The sequence below is a fragment of the Cavia porcellus genome, unplaced genomic scaffold (assembly GCF_034190915.1).
Source record: "Cavia porcellus strain 051 isolate PalLab524CR breed Dunkin Hartley unplaced genomic scaffold, mCavPor4.1 scaffold_9, whole genome shotgun sequence".
NCBI classification, from domain to species: domain Eukaryota; kingdom Metazoa; phylum Chordata; class Mammalia; order Rodentia; family Caviidae; genus Cavia; species Cavia porcellus.
Window position 1 is genome coordinate 42,542,985 of NW_026947492.1, and position 26,444 is coordinate 42,569,428.

General features: G+C 35.6%; 1 protein-coding gene across 8 annotated transcripts in view; it reads right to left on the bottom strand.

Moving 5' to 3' along the window:
* The window catches only part of Fat3 (FAT atypical cadherin 3), a 646,812-nt gene that overhangs the window by 359,339 nt on the left and 261,029 nt on the right, over positions 1-26,444 (bottom strand). For all 8 annotated transcript variants that reach the window (XM_063256268.1, XM_063256266.1, XM_063256271.1 and 5 more), the window contains one exon: positions 7,013-7,327. In XM_063256268.1, coding sequence (XP_063112338.1) covers positions 7,013-7,327 — 315 coding nt within the window. The remainder of the gene's footprint in view (positions 1-7,012; positions 7,328-26,444) is intronic.

Consider the following 26,444-nt stretch of genomic DNA (forward strand, 5'->3'; position numbering starts at 1 on the left):
TCACCTTATTTTAATATTAAAGATATGTATGTACAGATATATTAGTTATACACTTTATAAAAATCCACCTCGTCACACATAGAGCTCGTATTTGTTTTGTAGGATACATTGTAAAAGGTCACATAGAACAGGGTCCTACGAAGTAGTCCACATTAATATGAAGACAGTCCCTTCCACCTCGGGGGATATTTAACAATGCCTGGAGATATTTTCCATATGCAGAGGTTTGCCACTGGTGTCATAGAGGGCAAGGATATGCTAAGCACCTTAAAATGCACAGGACAGGCTCCCTACAAAAAAGAGAAAGTATGTGACACAAGCATCTATGGCATCAATGTTAAGGAGCTCTAAAATTCATACTCACATCAACAACAAGATCAAAATAAAATCTAACCGAAGAGGCAGAGCCAGAATCCACTCAGAGAGAAAAGATACTGTCCTTTGCTGGATGGCTTATCCCGGCTGAACCCACTGCAACTTAAAGAGCCCCATTCCCATCCCCCAGCTCACTTGTGAGTTGATGAAAGGAGGAAACACATAGCCTCCGCAGGACATAAAGACAGTGCAGATAAGTTCCCTTTGTCCTTGTTCATTTTGAGCACATTCACATGGACGCAAAGGTCACTGCTGAATTTAAATAACCTTATGTGATAAATCTGCATGAGCTCGATTTGTTCTACTGGACTTGTTGGATTAAATGAACACAATTTAATGTTCTATAGGACAAGGCCTCCTTTCATGGCTGAAAGAAGGAGCAAGGGTGATTTACAGTTTCATACATACTCATTCGCTACATTATCTGCTTTGTGCTCTGTACTTATGAATATCAACTCATCATCCAGCAGCCTTTTCTACCATTCAAGAGACTTTAACTTTCCATTAGGAAGCACTTGGCATCAGGAAAAAAATAAGGAATATTAGATAATAAGAAAAGATTTGTAATGTTCCCTTTGAACAACAGCAAAAAAATTATTATTTACATTCTTGTCTATCACCATAATTTGCTTCAAATTTCTATATGATACATGAACAAGGTTTTCTTTCTGATTTCCTAGAAAATATGGTCCTGTAAGTAGATTACCATGAAACATGGCTGTGTATAAACAAAGGGCTTAGCTTACTTAGTATAGTGAATTATTTTGGAAGAGCACTATCTTATGAACTATTTTTTAAATGACAATATGCTAAAATTGAATACTGTTGTTAATTCATCAAAGTAGGTTTGAACTACACTTAGTAATAAATTATGTTGATTCTATATATTTACAAATAATACAAGTATGTCCAAACTTACAACTTGATTTTTTTGATTAATTGCTAGTTTTAGGAATTCATATGATATTTTACTCATGAAAATTACAGATAGGTTTGTTATTTTTTCTTTATTTTATAAAACATGAAATATAAAAGAAAACATGAACAGAAAATATATTAAAGTGATGCAGAAAATAGGTGGAGGACACATTTTAAATTCAGTTATTTCCCAAAATTCCTGGGTGACTGTTTTGGGGGTATCTAGAAAATTGACTACTTTTTCCTCAGTGTATCAGAAACAGGTCCCCTCTTATGCTTTCCTTAGGTAACTGAATTCTAGATCCTTTCTCTCCAGGCTCCTCAGTGTGGCAACCTCAGCTTCACCTGGGAACCTGTTACAAATGCAAATTACAGGACTCCAGCATAGAAATCTATAGTCCAACAAACTCTCAAGGTGATTATCAGGCTGCAGTATGGCTTGGATTTGTGCTATACCTCTCACTAACATTAACACTCACCTATTAATGTCATATAACATATACCAAAGGGAAAGTCTTGCTTTTGGACACAATACTTGAATAACTTAGGTCTTCCTATTTTAGTAGGAAGAAAGTATATATCCCAAACAATCAAATATAAGTGAGTTGAGGTGAGATAAAAAAATGTATTTCCGTAGCAGACTCACATTTTAAGATTTTTTCCTTTCCTATGACCACAGTGAGTGGGTACCAGCAGCTAGTCAACACACACATATAGTATACTTTACGCAAGTTTATTCCAGGATGCTCATGAAAAGCAAAGTAAGTTCAGCTCCACCATCACTGAAATGCAAGTGGTGATGCCAGAGAACAGGGTAAAAGCCAGAGAGAAATGCAGCTTCAGAAAGGAACTTAGAAAGGCCAAGCCTTGAGAATGATCATCAGATCTAGATTAAGCCAGAATCCTTTTAAACACAGACTCTTAGTACAGCATATGCTAATCCTAGATTATGTTTAACAGAGGCAAAAGAGTAAAGCGAGCTTTCTTATGTGTCTTTTTCTCCCTAAAATAATTTATTTGAGTAAGCCACACAGAAAGAAGACAAAAGTAAAACAAGACTCTATAAAACCTGATTTTTATCAAACGCCTAAATAAAAGAAACATGACGCGCACATTAGTCTCTTATTATCTTACAATACCCCAGACGTTTGTGGCCTTTAAATTTCTTTTCTAATCATATTAAACCTCTGAAACTCTTCCAACAGCAACAGAGGGGCTTTCAAGTTCATCTTAAGTGGCTGCTGTTTCTTGGGTTGTTGTCTAGTTTCTTTCTCTGCAGATCACCCCATTGTTTAGGCCTTATATCAGGATTGTGAAGCTCCTCTGGCAACATAACCCCCCAATGTGTCACCCTTTCACAGCCTGTAGTGTACAGATTTAGAACATTTGTTCTTATAACTTACACAAGTTGTCCCATTATCAAATTACGTGTGTGGTGGTCCATCTTTCCATGAGACTAAATTTCCGAATGCAGAAACAGTCTTCTGCTTTATCTCCACTTCCCTGCCCACACTTTGATGAACAGCAGCACACAGTGCACTTTATGAAACTAAGTGAAAGCCCCTGTGCTGTGTACCAACAAGTAAGGTGAAATATGACTGACAGCCTTTCAGGAATGCCTTTCTCACAAGACGGTGGAGTCTTGAAGCAATCTGCTTGCAATTTACAGAAAGATAATAACAATAGCTAACCTTTACCAAGGGCTCTGCTAAACACTGCCATGTTGGCTTTGTGCTAAGTGGTTTCCCTACTGTAAACATCACTAAAATAAACATTTTCTGCTTCCCATCTCTGTTTCCCAACTCAGGTTAGATGATCAATGAGTGGTCAGTTTGTATGTCTTTACAATTGCTGGGCAAAAGCGAAGTGTTGACCCAAAGTTGGTCTCTCCGCTTCAGACCATGTGGACAGACTTCCTGAAGCATGCACCAGGAGCTGGCATTTGAATAAATTCAACTGCTTAGCTCAGAGCTAATCAAGACATCACTGTACAGGCCAGAAAAGAGCTTATAATGTTACAGTTTTTATTTTTCTTAAATCACAAGAAACAGTGAAGAAAGTAAAGACTACTTATTCTACCTGACTTTGGGCCCGGACAGAAAAAAAAAATGCTAAGCAATTCTTTGGTTAGAGAACAGAGTGCTCAATAGAGGAAGCTCTTCATTCCGATTTAAACTTTTTCTTTTTGTCTACTAAAAGCTGTGGACTATAAATATTGACATAATTTGAGCTCACATTTTAATCATTTTAATATTTATTTATTTATTTTTATTGGTTCCAGGGATTGAACTCACGACTGTCTGCTTGCAAGGCAGGGGCTTATGCCGCTGAGCTAAATCCCCAGCCCCCGCATTTTAATATTTATTATATAGTATATTGCCGAAACAAAACAAAGTTCTATAAATTGCTGCTCTACCATACAGAAAGGAGTTAGTTTTATGGAATCATCATCCAATTGAAAAGAAATATGAAGCATAAACTTTGCTAAATGCACTGCTTAGCTATATCTCCTACTTCATCACTGAAAAACGTTATATTAATCTAAATGTTTCACATAAATAACTGTACAGATATATGAAGATATGTCAAAAATTAAAGACACTATTAGAGAGTTCACTGATCTGTGTAGGTAACATAATACCTGGAGAAATATGGAAAACAAGGACTTCACCAGGCTGACGGCTCTGTGTGAACAGTGACTTGGGAGTGTAGATCAGTGATGGAGCACACATCTTGCATGCCAAAGGCCCTGGATTTCATCTCCAGCTTCTTAAGAATAAAAGGAAGAGAAGACACTGACATAGAAGTACATGATTCTTTTAGAACTTTATAGCTTACCAAGGGCCTGAAGACATAGCATGACATTCAGTTTCAAAAGCAACCCCTGTGGAGTAAGCAAGTTCATTCTCACCTTCCAATGAGAGACCACACAGATTAGGCATGTTGTAATCAATGTGAAGCAGACAGAATATAGTATTAACATCTGGAATTTTACCATGCTGGGACTCTGGTTAGCGTTTCACATGAGGACTCCTGAATCCCTTGTAACAGACTTTCCTAAGTAAAAACTGAATTTCAGGGGTTCCATAGCTTGGCGAAGATTATAAAGCTGATGTAGCCAAACTGTCCAGTTTAGTCTGCTTGCCCATTGTAGATTGCGGTGTTTTGAGATTCAGGATTATTTCGTTGTCTTGGTCTTCATCTTCATCTTTGTCTTCGTCTTTGTCTGCATCTGTTTCTGCTTGTGCTTCTGCTTCTTCTTCTCCTTCTCCCCACCCCACCTCCCACCTTTTTTCTTTTTGGTACTAGGAACTGAGTCTAGGGCCTTGCACTTGCTGGGTAGGCACTCCATACCTGGGCTACATATCAAACCGCAAACTCAAGATTTCTAACCCATAACATTACTTCTTTTATGAAGCCCTCTCTACATGATCTTCCTTAACATCTGATAGAGCAAAGCTTTTTTTATTGCACTGTTTCACTATGTAAGTATTTAATTATTGCATTAATTTCACACTACTTTGGATTCCTGACCAACTGGATCATATCTTCAGTTTATAACTTGTTTCTTAGCTGTTATTAGAAAATCAATAGGCACAGTAAAATACTTTGTAATTGACCAGATGGGTAAATAAAATACAGTGTATTTTTATTGCTATGCATTGGAGAGCTCCAAAGCATACTGTATATTTCTTTCATAATATTAGACAAGTAAGATAAAATGTCATTCCTGGCACAAATGCTTTTTAAAAGTCTACTGAAATAGGGCTGGGGATTTAGCTCAGTGGCATAAGTGCCTGCCTTGCAAGCAGGCAGTTGTGAGTTCGATCCCTGGTACCGATAAAAAGGAAAAAGACAAAAAAAAAAAAAAAAAAAAAAGAATCTACTGCAATAACAGAGGAATTGCAAATATGATCAAGGTTCTTATTACATGTTATATACTAAAATCTAATAATGCAGGATTTTGGAAATACACATTCAAACTTAAAATTGTACTTAAATTTTTTGTTATATCAACATTTGTCTTCTTTCTACATATTGCATAATCTAATTCTTCACATCCAGACCAAATTCTTATCTGACAGTATTTTTGTTTATTTTTAATTTTTCTTTCCTAAGCCCGGGAAGTGAACAATGGAGACTGCCATCCTTCAATTTCTTTTTAATTAGAAAGAGGGTTCTGGGGACTGGGCCTGCAATTAATGACTCAAGCTGCAACCAGAACAAATGAAAGAAGTCTACTGAGACTGTCTCAGACTCCAGCAGCCTGTGAAATACAAAGACATCTGTGTCCTCAACTTCTTTATTGAGATATTTTAACCCTTTTAATCTTGTTCTTCCATCTCTCTTCTCCCTACCTTCACTGTTACATTAACAAAATGTTTAAATTTATTTTTCTGTCTCCACATTCCACAGAGCACTTTGTCATAGCAAGAGAATGGATCAGAGAGAGTGTCCTTGGAGAGTCAGTGGTTCTCTCTTTGGGTGCATAGGGACTTTCCCATCTCTAGTGCAGCTGTGGAAAACTGGGTCAAGACGCTGTCCTGTGAGTCCTCTGTAGTACATCAGATTCTGCCAGCAGATGACCACCTTGTTTTATAATGAGATGTAAGTGAAATCCTGAGTCATCACAATAAAGATGCCACAGTCTCCTTAACAGAATGATTGACACACTCATAATTAGAGAAAATCAGGTTCCCAAAATTCTAACATTCTCTTTAAATTACGTCAAGAAGAACTGACATTTATAGAATGCTTTAGGTCAGCTATATGCTTCTACCATAACAAATAAAGACAGGACAAATAGCTTTCAATTCTATCAGTAGTTCACTGAGATAGCTGTCAGTTCATACCAACAACAATCAACCCAGCCTTTAACCAGCATCAACTAGCTTTTTCAAAGCAAAAAACTTACATTAGTCTAAATTTCAATGAATTAAAACCCCACCCATCACAACTCTCACTAAATATTTTACTGCAGTTTTTAGATTTAAACATAGCAAATCAAAAGAAAGAGGTGAAACTCTGATGTTCGCTTTGCAAAGAATCTTCTCAGTGTAGACCCTCCTCTCAGAATGCATTCAGCCAAACTCTATACCTGCTTCTGATCCTCAGAACAACAAAGCAAGTTTTCTTTATAATCTTCAGAAATGTTATGAGCAAAAGATTGGAAAATTAAAATGTTGCATATTTTATGTAAATGTTAGAACACTAGAAGTTGTTTTGAATCTTGATAATTCATTGACAATATAGGCATTACAAAACATGTACAGTTTATGAATTAGTCTTTAATGAGATCATTTAAAACAAGGTGGGCTAAGGCCAAGGCAGGGAGGAGAAATTCCTAGAAGTAGAAACCTGGCAAAGCCAGCTCATCCAAAGAACTCATCATTGGCCAGTCCAATTTCTCCCAAGAAAGAAACAGGGGTGTCAGCTATCAGAGTGGCGGAGGAACCATGGTTTATTATTATGAGTAAAGAACACTTTGGCTTTCTGTGAAAGCCTCTGATTTCTATTAGAGCATTTCACATCTGTGTTAAGTGAGATTAGAACACATCAAATAGGAAGAACACTCAGAAACTTCTCTTAGAAGCAAAATATTGATCACTGCACTACTAAGATAAAAAAAAGTGGTGGAGCAAAGGTCAGGCTAGTGAACTTAAAATTTAAAAATTGGACTACAACTCTTAAAATGCAAATTTTAAAATAATTCCCTTACCTGTTTTGATATTGATGGCAAAAAAATTCTGTGGATTTCCACTTGTAATCCTGTATGTCAGTTTTTCATTGGAACTAGAGTCAGGGTCTTCAGCTTGGATCTGAATGACAGATACATCCTTGGGTGAATTTTCCATGACAACAGGATAATAAATCGGTTCCGAGGTCAGAGGGGCATTGTCATTCACATCTTCAATTTCAATGTAGACCTCAAGGGTGGAATAGAGTGGAACAACGCCCCTGTCTGTGGCATACACTGTCAGCCAGTATGACCCTGTTGTTTCTCGATCAAGAATGTCTGCGGCAGTGATGACCCCTACAAGAAAATGGAGAAAGTGTGATGACCACAGCAGCGTACAAGACATTAAGTCAATCATCCCAAATTCCAGAGGGCCACACTACATAGTTTGGCATATAAGAAAAAAAGTCCATAACAAGAAATGAAATTAAGATGCTTCATTGTACATAAGAAAGTGATTCTTCTGCAGGGCTATATTAAACAGTTTCCTCACAAATCCTTCATTTGAATTTTGAAGCCAAGTGAGTGACACTCATGTATATACATCCAACACACACACACACACACACCACAGAAACACACACCCCATACACAAAGAAGACAGCATGTGGAAAAAATGGGAAGACAGTGGGGCCAAGAGTTCCTGTGTTGTAGGGGCTGGAGGTTTAGCTCAGCAGCATAAGCGCCTGCCTTGCAAGCAGACAGTCATGAATTCGATCCCTGGTATCGATAAAAAGGAAAAAGACAAAAAAAAAAAAAAAAAAAAAAGAGTTCCTGTGTTGCATAGGAAATCAATACATATAAATTTAATATCTTCATGTGACTGATACTGATTTCATTTCCTAAGCAACCAAAAGCTTTTCTAGGCTAAATTATTTTATCTATTCATAAAAATTAAAAAGACATTTCAAATGTTCTTTTGATTGCTATAATGGCAAATATTTTGCTTTCTAGCATTTAAGCCTCCTCCATAACATTTCACTACAAAACTAATGTAACAGTTATACTTTCTGTATAAGCTCCACATCCCTCAGGAACTGTGCAGAAGTACCTAAACAAAGCCTGATATACTTTGCTAGACACTCACAGACAATCATTGTAAGAGGTACACAAAATGCCAAATTTGTTTTCTAATACTTCCCCCATTTTGTAATACCAACCAGGAAATCATGTGCCTGCCAAAATAGTCAAGAGAAAACACAGTGCTTCTGTATGTCTTTTCAGCCCTCACTTAAATCACAAGGCTTCAAAACTTTACAACAGGGAGAGGGTCATAAGCAATGTTCATCATGATGGAAAACTCTGGGTTAAGCTTACAAAATCTTTAAAAGCAGTCAGGATGCTTATCAAGGTGTGAAATTCACATAAAATCCTTACACCATAAAATTGAGTAAAAACTCTCCTAATCCTCTGTCTTCTATATTTCTATTGTACATATATCTACAGTAAGCACATAATTTGGCCTACAGACCAAGCAAATCGCTAAGATTAGCACTAGCAGAGATAAGCATTTGTCCAAAAGCAGTTCTCCATGCTAGAGTATTCAAAGTAGATTAAAATACACAAGTTAAAATGTTCAAAGAAAGATAGCAAATTGATGTTGGAATTTTAGCCCCAAAATTATTTACCCAAGAATCTTGAATCATGAAATGTCCTGAAATAAGACAATCTTAGAAATTCTCAATGGAAATAAATAAAACATCTGTAAAATCACAGATGAAACTTAGGTTTCATAACAGAAATACTAATATGATATTACAAAAGTATATACTGGAAAATAGAATTAGTACAAAAAGAGAAGTTAAAAAATATTATAAACAGTAATGTGCATCCAGTGATTGACTAAAATTAATAGTTTTATAAACTGAGTTGAAACAGGACAGAGAACCAGCTGATACCCGGAAACCTGAAAAGATGTGAGTGTATCCGAGAATACACGATAGGCACCTATCATGGACACCGTGGAGTCACGTGGTATAACCTAAGCCACATTCATGCTTAGTAGTACAACCCATGAAATCAGAGCACGGCAAATCAGAGAGTGAACAAATGACAAAAGACCAGGCAGTTTTTGAACTAGAGTCAGAATACGCAGGTGTGAGCTAGTAGGAAGAATACAGGAAAAACAAAAAACAAAAACAAAACAAGCTCTACAGATGCCTTGAAGCTCCTCTTGGCCAAATCTGTCCATTCAATTCATAGAATCTACTGATCCCTTTGCTGGACACTGGAGAAAAAAAGATAGATGAGAATGTCTCTGCTCTCAGGAGATTTGCAGTCCACCCAGGAAGACAGGTCTCTAAAGAAGAGCTCTCTGCTAAGTCTGACCTCATAGTCAACAGCGGGGAGGACATGGTTTCATCTGGGTTAGACTCATACACTGGGAAAGAGAAAGAATTTAGAACTTGAAGGAGAGAGGAGGAAGAGAATCATTTTCTGAGGATCCAAAATGTGCTATTAGACTTGCAACACAACTTCCCTGTAGTATCTCTCTTATAGATGATGCTCCAACTAGGTAACTTGCCTAAAGTTTGATGGCTAATTGCAAAACCCAGGCTTACCATTTGGAATGCTTTACTCTCAAACATAGGACCCATTACTTACTACCTCTTTGACCCTGGTTTCTAGGTGTTCAATTCAAGAATTTTGATTTCCCATCCAGCCCTCAGTGTTATGGTGATCATCACAAGTATGGCAAGAATGTGGCGAGATGCTAGCAGCATACTAGAGGCTGAGGGAACATTAAATATATAAGAATCAAACAGATTAACACCCCAAATCAGAGGGCAATCCTGAGAAGACAGAATTTTTGGAATGGGTTGTTATTTTAGATATTTCTTCTTTGTTCATGTAGCATGGTGGCACTGTCCTTGTGAATTGGCAATGACATAGCTTTTCAAAAAAGCACATAGCATTTTGGGAGAACAGCAAAGTAAGGTTACTAAAAAGAGAAAATAAGCCAATAAACAGCAAACTCAAAACAGCTGGGGCAGCCTTGTTTGCCACTTTCCAGAAGAGAATAAATGCACATACACATGCACCTGTACAGATCTGAAGTCACTGCATTGGTCCTAGGAAGTCACTTAGGCCTCTCTCTTTCCATTTGTGATACTGCATTACAGGCTTTGGATATTAAATTCTTCTGAGAAGTTCTTTCATGAAATACTTCCATTAACACAAATTAAAATTTATGGGTGGATTTTTACTCTGTTTTTCAATGAAGGAACAGACATACATGCTAAAAATTACCAGTTAGCTCTAATTAAAACAAAACGTGAACATGGTATTTTTAACTCAGTGACTAAAAAAGTACAAATGAGAATCTTGGAACATGGTGTTCAGGCATCAATTTTGTGATCCAAAAATCTGAAGCCAAAATAAAAAGAAAGACTCATATATGTTAATTTTTATAAGATTAGTGCAAATCTCCACATTAACCATTTAACAGTGTCCACTCTCACGATTCCTCACCTCCTTCTAATGATGATCGCAAACTCAAAACTATTAATATAAATGCATATGGTCATTCTTTATCAATCAAACTCCCACTTCTGAATCTGACTAAGGATTGTGAAAATTAAGTCATGAACCTTTAGCTTTGTGACTACCAACATGCATTCTTCATTAGTTTTTTTATTAATCCAGCATATAGTAAATTGTTTACCTAAAATAAAAGTGGTAAATTTTGATAATCACGAAGCTAGAACTGTACTAAAGGCAACATATTCATTATCCATAAAATATCCTTCTTCTCATTTTTAATCACTGGGTGCCAATTTTCCTTACCCTCAGGAAACCACAGAAGAGGTTTATATCACTACAGATTACTATGTACTTTCTACAATTGTATAGTAGTTGAATAATACAATAATGTAATTCATTTTCTGTTTTATTTCAGTAAGGATAATTTTTGTGAGGTTCACCAAGGTTTTTGTGTGTGTAACAAAGATGATTCCTTTTCACTGGCCATCGTCCATGGAAGGGTTATACCACAGTGATTTTTAACCATTGGCCTGATGCACATTCCAGTAGCTTTCAGTTTTGAGTTGTATCACAAAGATGCTGAGGACATTCACATGCAGGTTTTATCTGGCAGTATACTTCCATTGATCTTATAGTAAATAAGGAGTAAAATGACTGTATTTCCTAGCAGATGTATAATTGTACCATTTTACATTTCTACTTGCAGTAAAACAAAAAGTTTCTGTTGCTCCACATCCTCACTTATGGCACTTTAGAAGGTTTAATTTTCTTAATTTTAGACATTCTAATGGTGTATAATTGTATTTCATGTATTAATTTGCATCTTCCTGATGATGTTGAGTATCTTTAACAATGTTAAAGTGGATGACAGACGCAGAAGGAAAACTAGTTGGCCCCGGATTGCACAACTTAGCAATTTAGCAAGAACTCATTTCAAAATATGCAACAAAAATGTCTGGAACTGTAGTTCACTGCAAAAGCCCTGGATTCAATCTCAAGTTTCACAAACCTATGTCAACATAAGAGGCTTGAAAAATGTGGCTATGCAGTAAGCCTTGAAATCAAGAAGTGTACCAGAGGTATTGAAATATTTAAAACATGTTTAAATAAGCATTAAGAAAGCATCAGTGCAATTAAACTAGGGGTAATAAAGCCAGATACAATGTATCATAAAGCTTCTAACTTTACGCTTATGTGTCAAAACCATGATGCTATTTCAGATCTTTTGTTTTCCATATAAATTTTAGTATGAGTTTTAAAATGTATTAAAAATATAGAAAACCACGTAGGATGTTTATTGGCATTTACATTGAATCTATAGATCGATTTTGAAAGAACTAGGAACTGAACAACTTCAAGTACATTGACTTATAAAAATTATATTTTTTTCCACTTACTAACCTTCCTTTACTTCTTTCTGCAGTGCTATCTAATTTCAGGATACAGGTTTTGCATATCTCTAATCAAAGTTATCTATAATCAGTTCATAGTTTTGATATCAGAATTGGAATTATTTTAATCTATTGCTATTATTAGCATATAAAATATGCTGCATCCTTATTAAAATTACTTAGTTCTAAAAGACTTTTAATACATTCCGTAGAATTTCCCCAAATACAGAAAGTTTTACAACTACTCTCTTTACTATCACTTCCTCCACATCCATCACTATTTACTTCTTGCATACTTGATACAATAAATGTATTTTTCATTAAGTATTTCAAACCTTTGATTCATTCAACAAACATTTAATATTAGAAACACTCCTGATGTAGTTATACTTTTATTTCCATTCGGAAGATAGGGAAACTAAAATTTAGCTTCACGCAGCCAGTAATTATAATCTCCAATTCTTCTACATTGGACTGTCAGACTTGAGACAAGTTGTGAATCAGCTGTATTGTCTCCTTCCCTTAATCTATTAGATTTCAAACCCATATAGGAGTTAATAGCCAATGTTTTTTCCTCTGATAGAGAGAGGAAATTAATTGAACAAATATTGCAGTATCCAGTTAAGCTATTTTCTTATATCAGAATATGACCATGTCTTCCAGGGCTTTTTCCCTCCAATCTCAGAATTCCTTCCTTATGTTCCCTACTGGTTGCTAGTCCAATCTTCATGCCACTATCTGCCTCAGAATCAACAGGATACGATCTCTATCCACTGGCAAATGGGCACTACCTGGAGATATGCATGGGTTTTAAATAACATCTCACTAAAAGTATACACTCCATCACAGGGAGCTTCTAGCATGTTCCGGGTAGTGCTGCTCAGTAGAAAGTATTCAACTGCATGTCTCAGTCAGAAACACCACCCTTCCCCTACCAGTCACTGAAGAATTCCATTGAAAGGTTCAAATTTTGTCTTGATATTTATGAAAATGCCATTGAAAAGTTCTTCAGAAAGACATTTGAGATGTTTCTTGCTTTTTATTTTTGAGGAATGCTTCTTTCATTTAACTCTTACAAAACTAGTTTAATACCCTGAGTGATGTACAAAACACTTTTTATAAAACATAAAAGTGATAGAATCTTTGCAAACATGTACAAATTAAAATTTAAAAAATTGAAACAAGTAATAGAATCACTACTCTTACTCTTTCCTTGAATTATTTTTAAAACAAAGTTGTTAACCCAAAATGGAAATAAATTGTTTCCCTATATAATCTTTATGTAATAAGGGCAGTAATAGATTGTAGTTATTGTACAATCTTAATATTTAATTGTATAAGTAGTGTACATATACGGATTTTATTTATTTCTGAAGAACTGTGCACAGCTTGAATTTGAATTAGTTAATACCAGCATGAAATAGATACTAGCTATAATTGGCCCTTTTCATTCTCAACTAAATGTTAGAAAAATATACATGTAGATTGTACTCATTCAATCAGCTCTAATATTTGAGATAAATGAGAAAAAACAGATGGAGTTGTTCATAATCAGACACACATTATATGCTAGTTATTCACTGTTTTCTAGCCATGTCCCCATATACTACATGCAAAGTCTCAAATGACATTTTGCTCCAAAAAAATGACATCGAAATACCCATAGTAGATCTAAATAACCTGTGGACACATGGTTAAAGGGATGCTTTGGGGGTATTGTGTTTATCTCATGATGAAAATTATCCTACTGAGATAAATATGGCAGTTAGAAAAAAACAAATGAACTTAAAAAAAATTATACCTTGATGTTAAATACTTTGCTAATGACCTCACTAGAGCCTACATGTGTAATATATATTTAATTTATAATCATTCAAAATATTAATTCTCAATTCTCAGTGATTAATATTTTTCCTTTTTATTCTGAAAAAAATTATAGATTCAAAGTAAGGTACAAAGAAATACACAGATTTCCCTGCTCCTCTCACCTAGTCACTCTTAATGTTAACATCTCAGTCCATTTCTAAATTGTTTATTTCAAAAACCAAACTCTTAACTAAATTCATTTTTGAAAGCAGATGGAAGCTTTGCCCTATCTCCAGCTTTAGGCAATGGTTGCTGATCTCCATCAAAATCACACAGACACTATTTTTCTTTCTTTTGTTATGCATTCCTGGACCTGTATAAGGCTCACAATGCTGTAACAAAAAGCACTGCACTGCACAGAACATGACAACAATTAAGGGATTTTATTCTCATCTGAGAAAAGCTGAATTAGAATTAAGTCAGTAAATAAAATGCAGATGGAGAGAATCTTACATTAGATGCTTATCATGATTCAAATAACTTTTTGTTTATACATATTACACATGCATATACTTACATACTTTATCATATATGTTCATTTAGAATTTATTTAAATATATACCTTAATACACTTTTTTAAATGGGAATTTTTAAGTGAGTTACCTAGCTAATCAAGCACCAGAGTCAAGTAAGGAATGGGGAACACAGGTAGGAGCCACATACTCCTTTGATTCCCTAAAGTGTGCCACTGCTGATCTATCCATGTGTGTGCATTACCATAAAAAAGAAGTCAATTGCAAGCCCTATGTGCTCCACACAGTGGGTTGGTATCAGCTCACGAGTAATAGGAAATTCAATAGTGCCATTATTCTCCTCAATTTTAAGAGTTGCTGCAGTGTGTTATTCTGAACCTAATTGTCTATCTCCTGGGAAAATTCTCAGATGTTGGATTGGTTTGAGATTAGGCAATTGGAGGACTGACTCTAACTCTTTTCCTTCTGAGCACATATGCACAGGCTGCTGCTCCACCCCTGTCACCCTGCATTTGCCTCTCTTCCTCAAGTCTCTAGGATTCCAGGAGCACTCCCCACCAAAGGTGATGGGGTTAGGATCTATGTCTTCTGCTTTTTGTCTCAGCACATTATTTTTGTCCCTCTATTAAAGTATATTGCTGGTAAGGAAATTTTTGCCTCATTTTTCTTTACCCTAGGATGGTGGCTGGAAGTTTGGAACACTACACATGTTGAATAAGTTCACTGAGGGCAACATTAGGTCAGTTCAGGCAGGTGAGATGAGTCCGTGTCTTTTGTGGGCTGCAGAGGGAGGATTCAGGCATCACAAGGAGCTGATCCTGGCCTGGAAACCATATCATTCTCATTGTTTTGTTGGGCTGGGTTTTATTCTCTTTTGTTTTGTTTGATTACGTTAAATCTGAGCAGCTGTTTGAAAAATAGCAAGACACATTATGGTAACCACTTTGGATTTACTATTAGCTTATTTTGAAGTCCTTTATTGCTTTGTTTTTATTGTTTCTAATCTATTCTGTTCGATTTTTACTATGTCCAAAGGTAACTGCAGCTATTTTGAACACAACAAAAGGCATTATGGTAACTACTGCTAATTTCATAAGGTTTTGAAGTCCTGTATCACTTACACTGGGTTTTTTTAATTGGTTTTATTCTGTTTTATTTTCCTTGACTTTATCCTCTTAAAAAAAAAACCTCAGGCAAGTGAACATGACCAGCTATTTAAAGACAAACATTCCAATAAATAGCCACATTAGAAAAAAATCAAAATTTGATTCAGCTAGACATTTTTCTGTCTTGTGATCACAAAATAAAATGGGAGTAGATTGAGACTGTAATCTATTTTTAGGAATCCCTGATATATATAAAAAATAGGCACTGAAATTCAACTGCTTATCTCTGCATTATCTTACTTAATAAGAGACTTTTCTTAAATTCTTGTCCAATTGCAGGTTGTCTCTCTTGCTATCTTGAATACAAATGGATTTATGGTAATATCATCAAGCCCTGAAGCAAAGACACAGCTTTATGAAGACATCAGCTGATTTATCACACATTTAAGTGCTGCCCTGGCCTCAGGTCCACACTGCAGGCAATCAGGCTCAGTGTCTCCAGGTTCCCAGATAAAGCACCAGCAAAGTGTCCTCCACTGCCTCTCATCCGCACATTCACAACCACCCTGGACACTTGTTTTTCTCTGTTCCCTCCCCTCCTCATACTGAGGACTGCTGATTAGACATCTTTCACATTTGCAGAAGGCAAAGAAAAGTCCACAGTATCGTTGCTGGGAATGATTACATACTGAAATGCAAGGTGATTTCATTTCATGTTAGGCTAATATTTGTGACTGTGTAATTTTTAATACTTCACTGTAGAGGAAATGTAAAATATAAATAATTTTCAAAGAAAGCACACATTGAGTTGGGGGTGTAGCTTAGTGGTAGAACACTTGTTTAGCATACATGAAATCCTGCATTCAACCCCCAGGTCTACATTAAAAAATAAAATTAAAAAAGGGAAAAAGCTGTCTTTGTTTAAAAAAAAAAAGCATGCATTACTTTACACTCTACATGTATTGCTAATATCCTTAGTGTATGTACTCTATTCTGTATTATTTTTACTCCAAAGTTATATATTTCTATGTAATTTTGGGACCTCATCATTTTGTATTGAGCATTTTTCCATATTAATACCCATATTTCTTTGTGATTCATTTTCAAGTACTAAGTAGTGATGTTCACTTGCTTACTAGTCCAGTAACATACAAAAATGCAAATTCATGTGTAAGAATTTTCTGTGTTCTATCACTGCTATGTACCCTATAATAGGAGGTTGCACATATTGAATGCTTAAATAATAGTTGTTTAAATACTTAAATGATGTTTATTATTTATTAAATGATGCTCTTCTTGCCAGGTCATTTGTTAGGGCATTTAAAATATTTTTCATTGTTATAACTTAGTACTTAAATGAATATTTTGTAGTGTGCTTAGATGAATACTTTGTTCCTATAAGATTCTGAATTAATTGGCTAGGGAATGAATACATTATAAAATTTGACTTAGCTACTTTCTAGAAATTATTTACCAATAAAAAGGATACACCAGTTATATTGCCAGTAGCAGTTTCTGATCTTCGTGATTTGTACTATTAATTGGGGAAAAACATAAAAATAAAAAAATGCAAAATGACATAGCTTACCACATAGAGGTATGAAAGCTAACCTCATAAATCAGCAACTTCAAATTATTTTTTTCTATTTTTAACCATTTAACTTAGTGATAGAAAAGCCATGACATGTAAAACAGAATTATCTCTCTGGTGACAAAGAGATGTGCTGCAAACTCTGCTATTAGGAAAGGTTTTGTTTAAGGCATAATTTTAATTAAATTAAAAGTTTTCCACAGAAGCTAATTAGCTTCAAGCTCAAAAAATGTAAGGTTTTAAAATGAAATACCAGAATATGATCTTTGGCTTTTGAAATAAGCACATCTTAAGGTGGATGTTCTGTATGTAACGTATTAGGTGTAATTTAATCCAATTTTTAGATTTATTTACAACAAGTCTGCAACTTTATAACTCAGCACAAACAATGTCTGGGGTCTCCAAGCATTTAGACTGGTACTGGGTTTTGCTTAGCAAAGGCTTTTTTTTTTTTTACCCTGTTCAAGAAGTTACACTTGGAAAAAATCCCTTAAACTGAAGTAGATGGTTTTGCATGCGTGCTTTCTCAGTGTGTTTCCACATCTAGACTCAGAAAACACACATATTTATTTCCTGTATGGGACAGGATGGCAAAACACCTCTCTTAAAAATGGAACCAACTGACCTGAACCTCCTTCTTTTGATGTTGAAACTGTGGAAATTTTCTTTTTCAGAGAATTCTTTTCCACAAGGCAGAGAGAACAGTTTATCATTTTCCCATTTCTCTCATATCAGATAAGAAAACTCTAAGTTAAGCCACATCTATAGATAAAAATCTCATATTTACCATCCCATAAGGAATAACAGCCTTCAGTAACTTTCTAACAAAATAATGAAAGCATACGGCTCACAATATTTTTTCTCCAGTGAATGCATTCTGACTTTCACAGCTGATCTGATATTTACCAAGAACATATTTTCCCTGATGTTGCACAGCTAACTACACATATGAAACAGAAGCTACTTTTAACAAAATAGCCAAATTTATTCCCTGAGCAAAATACATTCCAGGTAATGGAAATGAAATACAGAACAAACAAAGGAAGATGGATTGGAATCTAAGTGTGCATCCCAACCCCAAAATTCATAACGACATTTATTATGACAAGTTTATAAAAGCTTAACATGGGAAAAATAACTCTATAGAGTTGTTTTATCCATTTAGCTGATAATAAAAACTACTTTTAAAAAAATTAATCTTACCAAAATCACATACACAATAAGAAAATTAGGTTTGGTTGATTAGGTTATGGGGAATATATGTACAAAAGCATTAGGAAATTTAAGTGAAATCCTCAAAATCGATTTACCTTTCATTACAATGGAAACAATAAACTCATGGCTTTCCTATTTATAACCAAATAAGTAACTACAATAGCACAAAGAAATCAGCAGGAAAGGAAGAAAGTCTGCGCTGTTCTCTAATTGAGTTTCTCCAGTTCTCATCTTCTATAGATTTCTTGGATTGTTTTCCAATTTTCATTCGCATTTCGTCTCATTAAATGGCTCTAACCTTTGACACACACACACCCCGCCTTGTATTCATCTTCTATTTGTAATTTAGATGAAATGTGCCTACTTGCTCTGTGGACAGCACCAGAAGCACTGACAAGACACAGATAAATACTAACTCTGTTAGACCAAGCTTTGACAAGAAAACAAAAGAATCCTCGCTTAGTTAGTTCTTAAGACAGAATTCAGTGTGCATATGCATACAGCTTGTCTCTTTGGTAAATTCCTAGATGTTGACTTCTATGAAAAGGAAAAAAGAACAAGACAGAAAGGAAACGGCTGTTTCAAGACTGGTCTGTTGTTACCATGTTGCCTTTCACATTGCAGTAATATGTGCTCTTCTAAAATGTCTATATTTAAATGTGCTTAGTGATCATAAGCAGGGTAAACAGCAAGGCAGGTCAATGATAGTTTTAGGACAAATTATTTAGATCTGTGAACAAATTGCTATGAAGTTTCTTCAAGGTAGAAATGAAAAATCCTGTGCATTTTTCTTCCTTTGTAAGAATATTTACTAGGGGGCTGGGGATTTAGCTCAGCGGCATAAGCGCCTGCCTTGCAAGCAGGCAGTCGTGAGTTCGATCCCCGGTACCGATAAAAAGGAGAAAAACAAAACAAAACAAAAGAATATTTACTTAGGCATTGTCCATAATGTAAAGTTAATTATATGTGTATAATCAGAAACAACTATTTTAGGAATTTAAAGAGTGATGATAATATGACATCTGGATTATCATGTGCATCCAATATAATAATGACCTTGTATTAACATGCCATCTAAAAATTACGTGAGGCTTAAATGAAGGATTCTGATGCTAAGTATAGAAGGTGTAATCATGTTACTGGTGCAGCATCCAATATCCAAAGCAAAGTTAGCTCAAAGAAACAAAAATACAAGAGAGATAACTGGGGTACTATTACTCACTATTTGCAACTTTAAAGGTAGGACAGTTCCTCAGCCACACAAAAAGAACAAGCTAAGATCCAAAGAAGGAGATGTTCAGAAAAGAAGGCTTTTTGGTTTCTAGGGCCATTGCTACAACATTCTTCTTTCTTTCACACATTTGCACTTCAGAGCTCAGCAGAGATAAAATCTAGATACCTATATAAGATGGAAACGGAAAGGGACAGAGTGAGAAATGTTACATAAAAAGAGAATACAGGAGCAGTCTAGAATATTAGAATGGATTTGGATTACAGATTGCATGGGAAATTTTGCTTTAGAGAAGAGTTTGGAGCCATTACCTACTCAAGCACAGTTTATGGCACTGATGGCAAACATTTTATAGCTTTCAGTGATAAACAGCCTTGTATGGTTTGTATGTCATAGGTTTACCATCACTGGTCTACAGTCACAGATGCATTATCCCATCATGCTGAGGAATGGGATTCATCACAAGTGACTTTAATTAGGAGTTAATCGCTTTATCCCACAGAACAGAGAGGATTCTGCTTATATTATAAGGATGCTAATAGTTGTAGTATACCTAATAGTGAATGCACATAGTACTTTAAAAATAAATACTTATAGAATGAGTGAGGGATGTTTCTGCTTCCAGTAGAGCTCTGGCTAGGAGCTGTGCAAGATGGGCCCAATATGGACTTACTATCATTTGTCACACCCACTAACAGTGTCCAGCCTGCTACAAAACAAAAGAATATACCTATGTAAGCATCTGGATAGCAGAAAAGAGTTATTGAAAGGAAGGTTTAATTGAAATAATAGGTGGCATAGCTAAGAAAATCTAAGCCTTCTACTAGTTGGTATAATCTTCATGTAACTGGATTAAAACTGCAGTAGGTACAGGACAGAGACCTGTAATCTTATTAGAGACACCACATGGAGACCAGAGATGTAAATAGACACCCACAGCCACGAGTCAAGGCAATACCTCATTAGACTCTGACAGAGTCCCAGGAAGTCTACAACACACACACACACACACACGCACGCACACACACACGCACGCACGCACGTGCGCACCAGCTGATTAGAGACACTAGCTTGAACTGTTTTCCCCAACAGTGGCCCAAGAGTCCTGGTAGCATTCAGAAAAATCTGACCTGTGCATGATCAGGTGGGTAAACCATCAGCACCAGGGCTATTTCAGGCAGCAAACAGGCTCAGACAATCTCCTGGAGGCATACGGAGCCATCTCAGGATCTTTCCAGTGCCCTGTCCGTCCCTGCTCCGCTCACTTGTGGATATTTCTCAGTTGCTCTACATCATTCCCTGCACATGGAATATCTGTGCACACCACCATGTACATATGTTTGAATTTACAAATTGAACATTTTCTGATTTGTGAAACCATTACTCCCACTGCAAACAAACTTGACTTATCTGATTTTATTACTATATTTTATTTCTTTTTTACTTATTTTACTACTATATTTATATGTCATTGCTATGACAGGGTTATGGCTTATATTTAGATGCTCCCATCCCCCAGCTTATGTGCTCATTCATAGGTGGGGCTTTGAGGAGCTGGTTGGATCCAGGGTGAGCAGTACTCATAATGAATTGGGAGCACCAGTTACAGACATTTGTCCTCTGCTGAGTTTATAGCTAACTGTGATATTGGCGGGTTAAAGCCTGATTGGAAGAGGTGAATCACAGGAGACAGGGCCTGGAAGGTTCAACTCCTTTGCTTCTCCCTTGATCTTGCTCTGCTTCTTCTGGCCACACCCTGAGCTCTTTCTCCTCTATCATGCTGCTCTACCTTGGAACCAGCAACTGTGGACTGAAACAAACTGCAGGCCAAAATAAACATTTTCTTCGGAGTAAGCATTGCATATCGTATCTCAGTGATGAGAAAGTAACTGACAGGTATATGGAGATTCTTCAATTTTCTTTATACTTCTGACTCTAGTGAGTGTCTTAAAGGAGACCCCTTTTGAGTGGGTATCTTAACATCTTCTGTCTTTTCCATTCCTGACACACATCATCCAAAAAAATGTGTGTTAAATAAAATAAAATGAAGCACTCCCAAACTACAGTCATGCACAGAAATATTTTTCAAGAACAGGGTAACAGATTAATCTTAGTAAAAAGATCATAAAATCCACCAGAAAAACTGTTCTTATAAAAAAAAGAAATCACAGGAAGAAAAAGGAGGCAAAAAATGTAATACACTTATTCACAACCAATTAAAGGAGTGCTTCAAAGACAAGGTTAACATGGGATTTTGGAATCAGCTATAAAAATGCTTTATTTTTAACAGGTAGATTTAATCAGCCATTTTCATGTTTTCCTGCAGAGAAACAATATTAAACTCCTAAGTAAGGGTTGTTCACAACCAACAGTGCTTTGGAATGCTTTGCTTTTGTTTCGCTGTCAAACTTGAATCCTGAGTTGCGATCAGAGGGGTTTCAACTCCTAAACAAATAAGCAGAGTAGTAGCTGGGAACTATCCAGAAAAAGGTACGTAGAAAAAAATCACTAAAACAAGTTAGACCTGCTCCTTCAATGCCAAGTTCTGACCTCCCAAGAAGACTGGCTCATTCTCAGAATCTCTGAGGTCTTCTGGCTCCCCCATTGTATTTTCCATGGCACAACTTGTCTGGAGTATGGTCTGGACCTGACAGCTATAGCTGTTCTAAAATGAAAAACTACAACTATTTAGCCTCCATTACATAATAATTCACAATCTCCGATGGAAATGTTCAAGTCACTTAGGAGTTTGATTTGGAACATTGTATCTCTTTGAATTCAGATGACAGCAGTAATTCATTTGGTTAATGTGATTCATGTATATGGGTCTCCTTCACCATAACCTCTGCCACTATAAAATGAAAACACTTCATGGAACCATCGCAAACAGGGCAAGCAAGTCCTTTTAGATATATAATGGGAATAATTCATCCGCCACATATAGAAGTGTTTACACTTAAAATAAAAATAATCAGTGCCTATTGTTTTTAAAATTATAATCCATAATGATCATGTAATAAGATGCGAAATCAAATCAATAGGTCAGATCTGTTTACTTTTTAAAATAAAATACAGTAACTGGAAAAAATCAGAATGTGCACATGTAATAAAGATAAATAGCATTTTGTAAAATGTGTGTGTGAGAGAGAATAAGAAAAAGGGGGTGGGTTGGGGCAGGTAAGAATAGACAGAAAGAGACAGACAGACTGACAGAGAAAAAGACAGACATGGAGAAGAGATTTTATTATCAGGCAGCACAGTGAAAGTTCAACTGAAAGATTTCAGTTTTATCTGTCATTTATTAGTGACCTTACATAAGTAAACATTTCCCTATAGATAAGTTTCCTTGTCTATAAAATGGGGATGCTACTTTATAAAGTGGCTTGAGATTTAGAGACTATAATATGCTTACTCCACCAATCACAGCAATATTTGTAGCATTACTAATTATTAACAATATAAAGAGCTTAGCACAGTCTTTTATATAATAAGTGCTCTTTAAATATTAGCAATTACTTATGTTACTTTTTAAAAATCACTACTGTTGTTTTTTGAAGGCAATATGTATATGGAAATCAAGTATCTTCCTAAAGTGCAAGAATCAAATGTTAACTCTCTGATCAATTTAACTAACATGAATACCTCAATAGGGGTCCTATTTCTACACTGACTGACTAAGATCACTGGCTAGCTCTTGATGCTTGACTGGAAAATGGCACTCAGTCTAAAAAGATCAAGGGTCTGTGATCTGAGTGCTCCATCTGGTTTTCACCAGCTGAATTTAGGATTACTTTTCAAACTAAAGCCAAGGAAGAGGACCATGTTCACAGTGTTCAAACATCTATCCATGGTTGCATTAAACTTCTTAGGAAAACATGGTCTCACTCTCTGCTTCATGCCCAGGTTCTAGTCACCTAAAACATCAAAGCATTTTTCAAGTGAACTGCTAGGTCATTTCCCCACCCTGTATTTCTACAGTGAAAGATTTATTTTTCTTTTTCAATATTTTCTTTCCTTGTTTTTGGCCCAGCTTTCTAGACTGATGAGATCACTTCGATTTATAATTCTGTCTTTCAAAAAACTGGCTATTATTCTCGGGAGTCTATCACATGCAAATGTAAAAAGCACGTGATTAAACTATTCTAAGGTAACAGCTTATTAGAAGCAGGTGGAAGTATATGTACACACACACATACGCACACACACATACAAAGAATGCAGTGTTGCTTCTCTCATTAACTTGAGACCTCTGAAGTTCATAAGCATTGCATTGTTCTCTTTTTAGGACATCATGCGGCACAGAGGTCACCACATTCATTTGGACTGAATGATTATTAATTTGCACATGTCAAAATTCACTGTTAGAATTGATGATAAGCCAAAAGGCAGGAAAGGAAATAAAATGCTACACCTCTGAAGTATAGTTCAAAGGCAATGACTGGCATATGTTGCTTCCCTGAACCCAATCCATCACAACATTGACAGAAAATGAAAATTCGTATTAGAAAAGAGCCCAACAGAATGACAAAGAATAAAGAAATGCAAGAGAGAAATACACATGTTCACATCCACGCATGTATACCACACAAGAACAACTGACTGTTGAAATCCTTAAAGTAGTTACTAGATAGCTTTCACACATGACTACTGCTATTTAATGGTATTAACTCTCCAAGTCTGTATTACTATTAATAGATAGCCTATTAGAGCATTGCTATTTACAGGCTTCCACAAGGCAGCATGATTTCCCAGTAGTATATTACCATTAATTGGTAAAAGGCACTCTAGGAATATCAGTCTAAGACAATAGCTCTGCCACAATTAAAACAGAATTGCATTTGCTGACCTAGACGACAAAGCAAAGTGTTCCTAGGAAATTCCTTGCAATATTTTACAACCTGAACTAATTAAAGATCACATTCCCCATATAGCCAGAAAGCAAACAAGAGAAATACCCCCAGCTGAAGACTTTCTAGTTTGATGGTTACTATAATGAGTTCAGTCCCAATGGAAAAAGACAATAGAAAACAGCTTTTATCTGAGGTTGTGGTATGAAACTGATTTCCCTTTAATTTTGGAGAAATTTCTTCTTATGTACCTTACATCTTATCTAAAAGCCGTCATCTAATTTTTCTGCCATGAACACTGGGAATATAAGGTGTGTATGTGTGTGTGTGTGTGATCTCATTGTAAGCTCCTAATTTCCTTTAACATATTTAATGTTGACAAAAATTTAAAATGCCATATCGTGATTTCCAGACTGTATGTTAAATGGATTCCCTTTATTAACTTAAGAGAGTCTTCCCTCATCTAAAGCAGTCAGTGGACTAAAAATGTTTTTACTATATGATTAAAGTATTTTTACACAGACAGCCCGAGGCACCTAAGTTATTGCTCTATTGCCTGGAGGTAAATTAAGGTGATACTTTTTCCTTTTCCTCATCTCTAATAGGACTGAACATCTCACGGCTGGCAAAACAGATTACACTATTACCTACTGAAAAAGCCTTATTCCTGAATGCTGATGTGCGTTCTGTCACATCTGGCTGGAAAAAAATTACCTCTTACTACTTTGTTCTGATAAGTGAGAAATTTCCAGGAAGCATGTTTTCAGGGAGACAGACTTATAAAAGAAAATGCACAGTAGGTACTAAGTATAAGCTAACAGATGACATTTTATTAAAGCAGTCTATCTCATGTTTTTACTCTCCATTGTTTTTTGTCTTTTTAAAAAAATTAATTTAAAGAAAGACTAAACAAAACAGAAAACAGGTAGATATAATACATACTTTCAAAGAAAAAAATAAACAGTAAGAAATCACTAGTTGATGATTACAGATTGTCCCCTTACAAATAGTTATTCAGAATACTAAAGTGGAGCATATAAAGTGGGGATTCCAACAGTGAGACTGCAACCAGTTCTGTTCAAATATCCAACAAATACTTAGAAATATGGTTATCAATCCTATAGACTTAAACATACATGCAGTTATCCATATCTTCATGTATGTTGAGATTAAACAAACCCAAGCAGGTTAATATCACTCTGAACAAAGAATAATACTGTTGCTGGGTTTCACATTATGACACTTCAGGTTCAGCACTAGGTACTTTAGTGTCTCTTTTTCGTCAAAGTATCTGTTCATTTTATCATGTGTCCTAAGATCAGTTCTCATAAACTGTTTATAGATTCTACACATGCATGAGTCTTAACATGTATTTCTATCCTTTCTATGTTAGAGGGAGAAACAAAACAAAGCAAGACAAAACATATTCTTATAAGCACATGAAACGAAAACGACATATAAGACTGTTCTACAAGTTCTACCATAGTTCCTGTGTTGTCTCTTGTTATCTTTAATAGAATTGGCTATATCATAAGACATAGTATAATTGAATATATCAGTACATAACAGTATCAATAAAAACACAACTTTGTATGTAATATAAAACTTCAAAAACAGACAGTTATCAAACCAGAATGGGTATCGTAAAGTCTTGTCATCTTCAGTGTAGTTGCCTATACTCTCAGACTTGATACTATCAATCATATCAGTTTTTAATAAAACCTGTCGATACCAAACTGCAATCAAACAACCAGATTTAACTAAGATCAGTCATGATAAAATAGTATAAGTCATACAGGGCTCCAGATTAAGATAATAGGAAATTAAAGATAATTACTGGGCTATATCCTGATGTTTTGGGGATAGCTGTCTGTGCTCTCAAATCTAATGCAAGTAGACAAACTGGGACAGAATAATATCTATTAAAAAAAAAAGAACTAACCTATATAGGCAGAGTAGTGCGAGTAATGTGGGTTTTAAATCCTGATACACTACTAACAATATCTTCTGCCATTTTTTAAAGACTCTCCTTCCCCTTTCACTTCTCCAGGGTACACTGTGCATTTTTGGGTCTCACCAAGACCCTTGGTTTTAAATTGGGGGGCAGCACCTGATCTTTACCTAAGTGTTTCCAAACCTTCTCTCTCCTGGACTTGATCTCTATTTGTATTCCTTTACCTATTAAAGCCTGTCTTTCCGACCTATCCACAA